Below are 12,620 nucleotides of genomic sequence, written 5' to 3' on the forward strand. Positions count from 1 at the left end.
CTACATGTCTCATGTGTTTCGTGACTGGTGTGTTTTTAGAGATCTGTGCATTACTTAATGCATCTGGTTGATTTTTGTATTAACAGACAGTTACGTGATCAACTGCTGCTTTAAACTCTTCACAACCCTTCAGATATCCACCTTTTTCCTCACCATGGAAGTAAGCCTATGGGTGAGACTTCCGGTTCATTATCTGCTATTGGGAAATGACGAGAAGAAAAACAACGTGCAGTGAACGGTAATACTGTTTGCACTACAAACCAGTGTGCATAATTATGATAATACATTAAAATAATATGGTAAGACACACCAATTTGCACTATCAAGCAGCAAAACAAACTGTTTTTACAGCTAAAAATAGCTGGATGCGGATGAAACCAGAAGCAAAACCCATAACATTTACAAAGGGCCGTGCCCACTCTTACATTGAAGAAAAAGAATAAAGATACACCATTGTGAGGGAAATTTAAAGGATTATCATTCTACATTGCTGTTTTACCTTTTTTTTGCAAAGGCTGTTTGATCGTCTTTGCACGTTCATTTTGTAAACACTGGGTCGGTTCCTTTTGCAGCGATGTAGTGTAACGGAGGCCAGCGGTAGGTGTTGAGCAGGTAAACATCACTCCCCTGATCTCAAAAGGTGCTCTAGCGACTGATGCTAGAGGCTGCAGTCTTTTAACCTCCTTGTTAGTGCGCCCACCTACCATGCCGGAGACCTGGGTTCGAACCCCGCTCGGAGCGAGTGTGAGTAGGACCCGGGGAGGATGATTTAGAAGTTGGAGGAGAAAACGAAATAGGAGTTTTTTGACATACAAATAAAAGCTTAAACCCTCACTCTGAGTTTAACTTTTACATGTTTTGATGTCTGCATATTCAATAAATTACAGCGGCTGTAGCATTACTGTTGTGAAGAAATGGCCAAATATTAAAGATTTAGTAGACATTTGAATTAAATGTTTAGTCAATATTAAATGGGGATTAGATCTTGTTGTAAAGTGTAAAAACAATCGTCAGGCCGTAATCTAAAATCTACAGCATTTATTCCTCTTAAAAGAACAGTTCTCCCAGAATTTGCTAAAAATGTACTCACTCTCTCTCAAAGGCCATCTAAGATGTAGAGGTGGTTTCTTCATCAAAGCAGATTTTAAGAAATTTAGCATTACTTGCGCACCATTTGATCCTCTGCAGTGAATGGGGGCCATCACGAGTTCATCCAACAGACTCCAGTCTATCAATTACTTGTGAAGTGAGAAGTGGTGCATTTGTAATAACCAAATCCATCAAGACATTTTTAACTTAAACAAATTGCTTCTAGCTCGTCTCGTCTGAACCAGGAGATTTGAAGTTTTAAAGTAAACAGCATTTTGCTTCGTTAAGATGTTAATTTAGAAACTGAAATCGTGTGGATTATCAGCTGTTTGGAGACTCATTTTGACAACACCCATTCACTGCAGTGGATCCACGGGTGAGCAAGTGATGTAATGCTAAATTTCTCAGAATACGTTTCAGATGAAGAATCTTTGATTGCCTGAAGGTGAGAATTTTCAGCATTTTTTAATTTTTGGGTATTGCTTTAATATGGACAAACAAGATTTTCTTTTTTTCAAAGAACATTTAAATGTTTTGTTCAAAAAAAAAAAAACGTCCGACCACAGTTTTTGGACCCTATTGACTTTCATTCTATGGACAGAACTCCCACAAATATATACATCTCAAAATATTTTCTTTTGTGTTCCACAGAAGACAACCATACAGGTCTGCAACAGAATGAGGGTGAGTAAATGTCAAAATTTTCAATTTTGGGAGGACTGTCCCTTTAAAACTGTTGTATAATTAACCATTTGCTCCAAATACAAACAGAAAAACAGCTTTCGGAATAATCAGACAATGATACAGGTTTGCAAAGCAACTCTTTAATCTTTATTACTCGTTAAACATGACTTATAATAACCAATAAATACGAAAGAGGAAACGGCATGCAGCTGACAGATTGTTGCTGCCATCTTGCACAATACAAGTTAAGGCATTGAAATTTTCCTGACACTGCTGTACCTGGTGTAACACTGATCACAAGAAACCCGGCCGACGTCACTACTACTTCACCAAAGCGTACGGTTAATAAGTTGTTTGTCTGATAATAGCGTCATCTACTCATGCTCACCGGCAGCAAGTCTCTCAGAGTTCGTTACCGTTTTCACATATGGCTTGATTGGTTGCTTTTCCTCCTGCAAACTGGCTAAGTTAGTGCACTCTACTCCGCCTCAGTGTCATAAATTAAGGATGAGACAACGCTCTCATGTAACAGCTCAATGATCTATAGGTTCCCGGTGGATCCTGTGCGTATATCTTAAGTGTTCTTGATACGTCCCTAGTGCTTTGCGACGATCGCCAGGATCTTCTTACAAAAAATATTTTGCTGCAAATACAAATCATATCAAATTGACTGTATAATTAGCAATTAACATACATAAAAAAGAGAAACTATTCCAGATGAAGTGTCCCTTCATGTGACGTGTAACGTTACAGTACTTTGTCTAGATATACCTAATGGGATGTAGACACTAGGATGGGATTCACAACACAGTGGATTCAAGGGTATCAAAAAACAAGTCACTCAGGAAGTATGAAATTCTGTACAACCCCAAGATTGCATATGTTGTCTCATCTCTTCAATATCTTCATGTCTCTCTTCTAGCTTTCTTCTTTTTCACTGGTTGTTTCGGAGACTCCCTGCTGTCGTCTGCTTTTTCTGGGTTAGAAAAAAATAAAAAATAAAAGAACGAAGGTCTTACAGGTTTGGAACGACATGAGGGTGAGTAATTAATGACGGAATTTTCATTTTTGGGTGAAGTATTCCTTCCTCTCTAAGGTTTTCTAATCTGATTTAAGACCTTTTAAATGCCTTCATATTTGTAAGGCCACATTAAGACTTTTTATAACCTGCAGAAACCCTGTAAAATGATGAATGATCTTACAACTTCAAACCTATATGAGACCCTGGACCACCAAACCAATCGTAAGTAGCACGGGTATATTTGTAGCATAAGGTCAAAATGATTGATTTTGCTTTTAGGCCAAAAATCATTAGGATACTAAGTAAAAATCATGTTCAATTAAGATACTTTGTAAATTTCCTATGGTAAATATATATAAACTTAATTTTTGATTAGTAATATGCATTGCTAAGAACTTCATTTGGACAACTTTAAAGGTGATATTCTCAGTATTTTGATTTCGATTTTTTGCGCCATCAGATTCCAGATTTTCAAATAGTTGTATTTCAGCCAAATATTGTTCTTCCCTAACAAACCATACATCAATGGAAAGCTTATTTGTTCATGTATACATCTCAATTTATGACTGATTTTGTGGTCCAGGGTCACATATGGTGGTTAAATGTACTTTGTGTTGGTACAGGAGTGGATTTGTCAGTTGGCTCAGGTCCGGTCATTCTCTGCTGCGTTTGTACTGGAACTGATGGTACGGCACGTGCTTTGTCGTCTACACGTGTCTGTTGAGAAGTCGACACAAATTCAGAATCTCGTTTTATTGCTAATAGCCAGATGAATGTTGAAAAACAGATCTCACCCCTGCTGTGGCAGCTGAGATGTTTCCCGCCGCGCTCTGTGCCGGTGTTGCAACGCTCGTGTCTCTCTCTGCCTTCACTTGCGGCTGAATATGATGCGTGTATTCAGCATTAGGTTTGAAGTACTAGATCAGTTTTTGAAAATGATTTTTGGTAATATCCTCACCTGAGCAGCAGGTCCAGCATCCTCGACCTTCTTCTTCTTCTTTTTCTTCTTCTTGGCTTTACCGCTGCCAGGAGCGGCTGCTTCGTCTTTATCCTTCTCGTTATCAGAGTCCTGCACAATGGAAAGAAATAAGATTTGAGTGAATTTCATTCGTGGTTTGACTACTTGGCCAAAGGAATGGGAATCAGAAATACTGTAAAGAGAACAACCAAAAATGTAAATTCTGTCATCATTTATTCACCCTCAAGTTATTCCAAACCTGTATGTATTACTTTCAGCTGTTTAACACTAAAAGAAAATAGTTTGAAGAATGCTGGTAATAAAACAGTAGCTATTAAGGGTGTCACGATTTCGATTTTAAATCGAAATCGATCGAAATTCATGCTCAATCTCGATTATCGAATCAAAAAATGGAATCGTCGATGCTGCCACGCCCCCATGTCACGTCAGCTTGGCTTGCCAAGCGAAAAAAAAAAAAAAAACGCTTGTTGAAGTGCTGCGAGTCAATCTAACAGCTACAACAAACAGCCAAAAGATAGCATGGCAACTGCAGACGCAGGAGACCCGTCGACAGAACTTGAACCCCCTCCTCTTTCACTGAAGTCGCCGGTGTGGAAGTATTTTGGATTTCCAGTGAGTTATGTTGACAACGTTCGTGTTGTCGACAAAAAAAACACAGTTTGCAAGCTCTGCTATGTACGTATATCACATTATTCCACCGGCAGCACGACTAACATGGCAGGGCATCTCCGCAGGCACCACAAAAACATAGATTTATCTGTTAAACCGACAAGTGTAACACAAACTACTCTACCGTCTTCATTTGGAATAAAACTTCCAAGTAACTCAACACGTGCAAAGGCAATTACAAGCGCGGTAGGAGTATTTATAGCCGTGGACATGCAACCTTATTCAGTGGTAGAAAACTCCGGTTTTAGGCATTTAATTAGCGTGCTAGAACCGCGCTACGAAATCCCAAGTAGAGCGCATCTCACAGCTACGGTGATACCCTCCATGTACAATAATGTGAAGGAGAAAGTTATTGAAGGTCTTAGCAGTGCCCATTTAGTAGCCTTGACTACAGATTGCTGGACCTCCAGAGCAACACAGAGCTTCATGACTGTCACAGCGCATTACATTAATGATGACTGGGAAATTCAAAATCCAGTACTTCAAACACGCCCCATATATGAAGCTCACACAAGTGAACTTTTAGCAGAAGTGCTGAGGGAAGTGGTACTGGAATGGAAGTTGAACAGACAAAATGCAACAATTCCTGTGACAACTGATAATGCAAAGAACATTGTCAATGCCTCACATGCAGCTGGATTGTCTCCACACATTGGATGTTTTGCCCACACTGTGAATCTGGCCTCCCAGAAGGGTTTGGGAGTAAACCAGATTTCCCGTCTTTTGGGCAGAGTCAGGAGGGTGGTCACTTTTTTCCACAGAAGCACCACTGCAGCAGCCGTCTTAAAGTCAAAACAAGACATGCTTCAGCTTCCTCCTCACACGCTGGTTCAAGATGTCATTACAAGGTGGAACTCCAGCTATGACATGATCACACGCTATTTAGAGCAACAAGCTGCTATCTATTCTGCACTTGCAGAAAAAGACATAAAAAAAAATGCTAAAGACCTTATCACCCTCTCTGATCAAGATGTGACTGTTCTGGAAGATGTATGTCAGGTACTGAAGCCCCTGAAAACAGTTACAACCTTGATGAGTTCCGAACAGCAGCCTACTGTGTCTATGGTCATGCCCCTACAACACACCATCCTGACATCTTTGAAACACAGAGACACAGATTCAACAATTGTAAAGGATGTTAAATCTGCTATAGAGGCAAATTTTGAAGAGAGGTATTCAGACCCAAGACTTCAACAGTTCCTGAATGAGAGCACTGCCTTGGATCCTAGGTTTAAAACTTTACCCCACCTGGATGACATATCTCGGAATGAGATCTTCAATTGTCTGGAGGAGAAAATCTTGCAAGAGCACTCCACACAGGTATGTGATGCTAATAGGCTAATGTGATTAAGTTAAAGTAGTTTGTTTTTTGTATTTACATAATTTCACATTCATAATATTTCATGAATAGGACTAATCACAATATCCTTTCTGTTTGTTGTTGTCACACTTAAATATAATTTCTGCCTGTTTATTACCTTAAACAACAGTGTTTTGTGTGTGACTATTTCAGTCTCATGCCTCAGGAGAAGGATCCAGCCAAAACCCTGCAGAGGATACAGTCACTGTAGCAACCAGCGGAGGCAGCCCCCCAACAAAGAGAACAGCACTTAGTGAACTGTTTGGTGATTTTTTCAGCACAGCCTCCACTGCATCATCATCAGAAACCAAACCATGGCCTGATGTTGTAAAAGACGAGATTCAGCTATACAAAATGGTTAAAGTAATTTCTGTGGATTCAAATCCACTGAAATGGTGGAAAGATAATGAGAACCAGTACCCAAATTTGTCCAAGCTTGCCAAACGTTATCTTGCTGTACAAGCAACAAGTGTGGCAAGTGAAAGAGTGTTCTCAACAGCTGGGGACATTGTGACATCTCAAAGAGCAGCCCTCTCCACAGAGAATGTGGACATTCTCATTTTCTTAAAGAAGAACATGAAACTATAAAAAAAAAATCTGCCCATATAAATGTAAATAGTTAATATTTTTGACTGTATTTTTGCAATATTTTTAGCAGTTCTCTTTTCATATTCCTCTTTAACAAGAACTTGAAACTGCTATTTTTTTTGTGAACTTGAATGTCATCATCTGTGAAGAAAACTGCAGTTACAAAAGAGAAATTAGATGGCAGGTTATTTTGTATAAGTTTCCAATTGACTGAAGATATAAGTTATTGTTACATTATATTGTTAATGTAGTGTGTGGTACATTGCGAACAAAGGTCAGATATTATTATATTGCATAAAAGTCTTAAAATGGCATAGCTTGTGCTTTCAAATTTTTCTTTTTTAAATCGAGAATCGAATCGAACCGTGACTTTAGAATCGAAAATGTAATCGAATCGAGGATTTGGAGGATCGTGACACCCTTAGTAGCTATTGACTTCCATAGTATGAAAAAAAAAAAAAAAAACACTATGGAAGTCAATGGCTGCTATTAGGTTATCAAAATTCTTCAAATTATCTTCTTTTGTGTTCCACAGAAAAAAGTCATACAGGTTTGGATTTTTATTTTGGATGGACTATTCCTTTAATATTTTTTTTAATATGTTTCTTATGTTCACAGTCTTCTGATGTCAGTTAATGGTCACATGACATGCAGCTAAATATTTAATCTTTTTAGAAGTGTTTCACTTTATTTTATAACTGTTTATTTAAATTATACATTTTTATTATTTGATTAATTATTAGCTTTTCCTCAACTCATAAACCCCAGTTTGGGAAACACTGGGTTACTATGGAAGCCCGCTTTTTATTATTTATTCCGCCATTAAATAAAAAAAACAAAAAAAAAAAAACCCACTTTTTTTCTCACAGTTGCACGCTTATATCTCGCAACTGATTTTGTCCTCAGAATTATGAGATATAAACTCAAAATTGCAAGTTATGAAGTCAGAATTGCGAGATATAAACTCACAATTCTGAGAATATTTACAATTGTGAGATTGCGAACATTGCGAACTTGCAATTGCAAGAAAAAGTCAAAATAGCAAAAAAAAAAAAAAAAAAAAAAACCCTTGCAATTTAGATTTTTTCCCACACAATTCTGATGTTTTTCTCTGAATGTAATAAAGTCAGAATTGCAAAAAAGCGATTTGAAGCAATTCTGAGGAAAAAAAAAAAAAAAAAAAAAAAAAATCGTAATTTTGAGTTTACATCTCGCAACTTTTTCAGCTCTATTGTAGTGTAAAAATTGCATTGTCAATTTACAGTCTTATTTTCATTTTGCAACAACAAAGCTTTCTCTCTCATCAATCAATCTTAATGTGAAAACAGATCCTAGATTCTCAGCCCAGGTCAGAACCTGATTTCGATTTGCTCTCATTATTAATTCAGAGAGGTAAAAATGAGTGTGTTTTCACAAGCCTACAGCTGCACGACAGACTGACCTGTGCCATTTCTGGCACCGGTGGCTCCAGCGGTGCTGTGCTCACAGCCTGTTGCTCATAGTTCCCCCACTCCTCTGACGGAGCGTTCCAGTCACACGATTGATCTGGAGATGTACTGTCTTAGGAACACAACAGAAACTTTTAATAAGTCTGTGACTCTATATGTGAGTCAAAATATGTTATGAGCATGTATAGATTTTCTTACTTATTCCAGACCACTCGTCATCCACCGGCACAACAGGCTGAGCACTCCAGCTCAGGTCAGGGACTGCAAACACAGAGGATTACTTTTTTTTTTCTTCTTTATTCTAGTTGTTTTTATAACATTTTGAGGTGTTTACACTGAGATGTGATAGAGCATGGTGTAACTAGTGACACTGAACATTATTAAGTGGTACAGAGAAACAGTTCCTGGCTATGCATTCATTTCATTTTATGAATTAATTACCAGCAGTCAAGCCAGTGAACGAAACTGGAATATGAGATCCATCCACAATAGTCCATGAGCCTGTATTAAGAAAGACAAACAAAAATGATAATATACACATGCATACCTCACCAATGCTGCATTTATGTAATCAAAAATACAATATAAACAGTAATATTTTAAAAAATTATTACAAATTTAAACCGTCTTCTGTTTTAAAATATTTTAAAATGTAACTTATTCCTATGATGCAAAGATGATTTATTGCATCATTACTCCAGTCTTCAGTGTCACATAATCCTTCAGAAATCATTTTTATATGCTGATTTGTTCTTAGGAAACATTTCTTAGTTTTAATATTGAAAACAGTTGTGCTGCTTTTTTCTAGATTCTTTGCTAAATAAAAAAAAGTTCAAAAGAACAGAATTTATTTGAAATAAAAATCTTTTGTACCATTATAAATGTCTTTACTATCACTTTTGGTTAATTAAATGCATATTCGCTGGAAAAAGTATTCATTTTATAAGACAGATGTAATAAGAGATATAATAAAAGAAGTACTTGTGATTATTGAAACTTTTTTTCAGTACCCTCCATATCTTGGGGCCAGACAGAGGGTTCACTAGCCTGACGCTCGGTTGGGACGGTCATGCTGGTCCAGCTCTCTGCCTGAACACTGGCCATCTGAGGAGGAAGCTGCAGGCCCAGATCATTCCAGCCAGAACTGTTAACAGCAAGCACTTCCTCCCAACACGGTGTCACTACAAGACCACAGGAGGCGTGCAATATAAGTGCAAAAATATTTTTTCAACTCAGTCTGTTAACATTAAAAACTGATTACCTTGAGGAACGACAGTCTCTCGTAGAAAACTTAATTTAGTTTCAGGTGGGTCGACTACAAAGGAGGAAAAAATAATAATTTTGATTCCCCCATTATACATTCACCAGAGTGTTTTCTAACATATTCTAGCTGTAAATATACCCTCCACTTCTTTTTGGACTGGAGGTGTGGAAACAGCGGTGGTGATGGTGGTTTCTGGTTCTTCTGGGACGATCTGGACTTCCTCCATGGTACAAATGGCACTCGAAGCCGCTGTTGCTACTGGGCTGCCTGACCCATCACCTGGAGGCTTGTCTTTTCGTCGCTGCTGTCGTTTCTCACGGTTACTGACCTTGGTTACCCAGGTACCTGACAGATACAATTACCATGAAAATCATGTTCTGACTACTGTATGCAAATAAACTGAGCGCTGAGTCACAGCTATTTATTATGCAGATACCTTCTGTTACAATAACAAACACACACAGAAATATACTGCCAATTCAAAATTTGGGATCAGTAAGATTTTTAATGTTTTTAAAGTCTTTTCTGCTCATAAAAGGCTGTTTTATTTGATTAGAAATACAGAAAAAACAAAATAATGTGAAATATTATTGCAATTTAAAATAGTGGTTTTGAATATAGTTTAAAATGCAATTTATTCCTGTGATGCAAAGCTGAATTATCAGCATCATTACTCCAGTCTTCAGTGTCAAATGATAATTAAAAAGTCATTATGCTTCTTCATGCTGATTTATCATCAATGTTGAAAACAGTTGTGCAGCTTAATATTTTTTTGGAACCTGTGATACTTTTTTAGGAATCTTTGATGAATAAAACTTTAAAAAGAACAGCATTTATTTAACATTTAAATCTTTTGTAACAATATACACTACCGTTTAAAGTTTAAGGTCAGTATTTTTTTTTTTTTTCTGTTCATCAAGGATGTGTAAAATTGATAGAAAAAGTGATAGTAAATTCTTATATTGTTAGAAAATATTTCTATTTCGAATAAATGTTCTTTTTCCAAAAATTGATAATAAATAGCATACAAGAATGATTTTCGGACGCATTATATGACACTGAAGACTGGAGTAATGGCTGATGAAGATTCAGCTTTGCATCACAGAAATAAATTATATTTTAAAGTATGTTAAAATAGAAAACTTATTTTAAATTGAAATAATGTTTCATAATATTGCTTTCTTTTCTGTATTTTTGTTTAAATAATAAAAGACTTCTTTAAAAAAACATTTAAAATCTTACTGATCCCAACAGCAGCATATTATCTATCTATACCTCTTCACCTACATAAGCAAAATAAATTATCAAATCATACCTTCATCAGGTTCTTTGCCATCAACAGATGTAGAGGATTTTTTCTCTTTTGCAGGAGGCTTTGGCTTTTTCTTATTCTTCTTTGCCTAAAACCACCAGGAGGATGAGTAAGTGAGTATATTCATTTTTAAAACTACAGAAAATGTCAAAATAAATTAACCTTGTCAGTCTTCATTTCTGGTAGTTCTTGACCGTCCACCACTTTGGCCTCTTCCTGTAGTTCAACAGCAAGTCCATTCCTCTGGGCTTTCTGTCAAACATTTAGAAAACTGTTGTTAAAAACATTTAACATTTTTTTAACGCTTCTATGTTCCACATTTAGGTAAATACATGTTTGAAAAGAAATGGGATGACTAAATGTAAAATACTAGTATTTCAATCATAAACGACTAAATCTTTTAAATTAACGACTCGTTTTGTCCGTTGGTTCGAAGCGAGTGACAGCTTTTCTGCTTTTAAAGATTGACTACACCGCGAACCAATCGCATTCGAGTGCGGGTTGTGAAACGCAATTTCATTGGTTGGACCGACTGAATAAATACGCCCTTCATTGAACCGCTCAGAGTTTTGAATCAGGCGAACGACACGTATCCTTCGCGAACAAACCTAAGGTGTAAAAACCGTGTATGATGTTAAACAGTCTCTCTAAACCATTATATAGACTTGTATTTTGTTATATAATATATTTCTCAACGAACAATTTGAGAAATGATTCAATGACTCGCTCGTAAAACACAAAAGCACTTGTCTCCACCTACAGGCGTAACGATTCGGATTGTGAATCTTTTTGGTGAACGAATGCAAAAGAATCGACTCGAATGAATCGAAATGCTGGCACTGAGGCAAACCTTCTCAGCATTCTTCTTTCTGTTCCTTCTCCGGGGCTCATCTGCCTTCTTCACCGCTTGCGCTGGACCGGTGTTGTCGTCGATGTCTCCTGTCTCGGTCCCTGAAAGTCTTTTTGACAAACCACGACAGACCGAGACCCATAAAATCAGAATGAGAACTAGACCGCCCCAGGCCGTTAAAAGCAGCAGCCATGGGGCGCACAGATCAGGATTCGAGCCCAAGTCTATTCCCAGCTCGGACTTCAGATAGACGAGGCCGGTCGACAGGGTTTCTCTGACATATCCCGTTATCTGCTCCACATGCTGTGAAGCGATCTCTTGCCAACCCGGTGCCATTGCAATCTATTGTGCGGGCACCGGCGTGCAATCATTCACAAAATCAATAGTTTGTGATAATTACACGGGAAAATACATAGCTGTGCCAGTCTGCCCCAGCGTGCCACCGATTACGGCCGCTATTGCTGCTTCTATTCTAACATTCGCTGAAGGTGCATGAGCTGACTTGCGGAAAAGCTCCCCTTATTGGACTGGAGTGCAATTGAGTTTACTTAAAGCCTCTTGGAATGGAGTAGATCAGTGATTCTCAACCTGGGGTAAGCTATGTGTACTCTAGAGCAGGGTTTCTGAACTTTTGTTTTATGCCAGTGCCCCCCAGATATGACAAGGGAACCCCTTTCTAAGTGATTAAAAAAAAAAAAAACAACTTAAGTTATTTTTTTTATATAATTTATAAATATGTATGAATATATATATGAAAAACTAAAAATAAAACGTGTTTTAATTGACTCACTGTTTTTATTCAGTTTTATTAATTGCTATAATTTTTATATTTTATTAACTTATTAACTACTATATTTTTCCTACTCACCGCTAGAGTAGAAACATAAAACTAGATTTCTTAATACACGATTTCTGTCATGTCTATAAAAACTCATTGAAATAATTAATTTTATTTGCTATAATGCTATGATTGTTATCATTTTATTTCTGTTTTAATGTCAATTTCTGTTTTGTTTATATTTTATTTTGCTTATTTTATTGTATTTTACTTTATTTTTTATTTTATTGTATGTTAGTTATTTATTTTAGATATTATTTTATTTAACTTTATTATTTATTTTATTTTAGTTTTATTTTTATTATGATATTTTATTTATTTTTTATATTATATTTTATATTATTATTTATTTATTTTTTATTTTGCTTTATTTTATTTATTTGTTACTTTCTATATTATTTTATTTTATTATTTTATTTTTATTATTTTAAATTTTATTTTACTTGTATTGTATTTTTACTTTTTATTTCATTTTATTTTTATTTTATTTTACTTCGTATTTTATTTTTTATTTTTTA

The 12,620-nt window shown here is 36.4% G+C and overlaps 1 protein-coding gene across 1 annotated transcript; it reads right to left on the reverse strand.

Moving 5' to 3' along the window:
- Nucleotides 1-2,098: 2,098 nt before the first annotated feature.
- On the reverse strand, nucleotides 2,099-11,759 carry mtdhb (metadherin b). The gene is made up of 13 exons (XM_051130379.1): nucleotides 11,265-11,759; nucleotides 10,577-10,666; nucleotides 10,418-10,502; nucleotides 9,241-9,447; nucleotides 9,100-9,153; nucleotides 8,849-9,019; nucleotides 8,280-8,339; nucleotides 8,037-8,099; nucleotides 7,832-7,950; nucleotides 3,753-3,863; nucleotides 3,589-3,672; nucleotides 3,403-3,511; nucleotides 2,099-2,749 (listed from the first exon to the last, which is right to left on the reverse strand). Exons 1-13 carry the CDS (start codon nucleotides 11,598-11,600, stop codon nucleotides 2,679-2,681), a joined length of 1,560 nt encoding a protein of 519 aa, XP_050986336.1. The 5' UTR covers nucleotides 11,601-11,759; the 3' UTR covers nucleotides 2,099-2,678.
- Nucleotides 11,760-12,620: the final 861 nt, after the last annotated feature.

This window comes from Labeo rohita, chromosome 16 (assembly GCF_022985175.1).
Source record: "Labeo rohita strain BAU-BD-2019 chromosome 16, IGBB_LRoh.1.0, whole genome shotgun sequence".
Taxonomy (NCBI): Eukaryota; Metazoa; Chordata; class Actinopteri; order Cypriniformes; family Cyprinidae; genus Labeo; species Labeo rohita.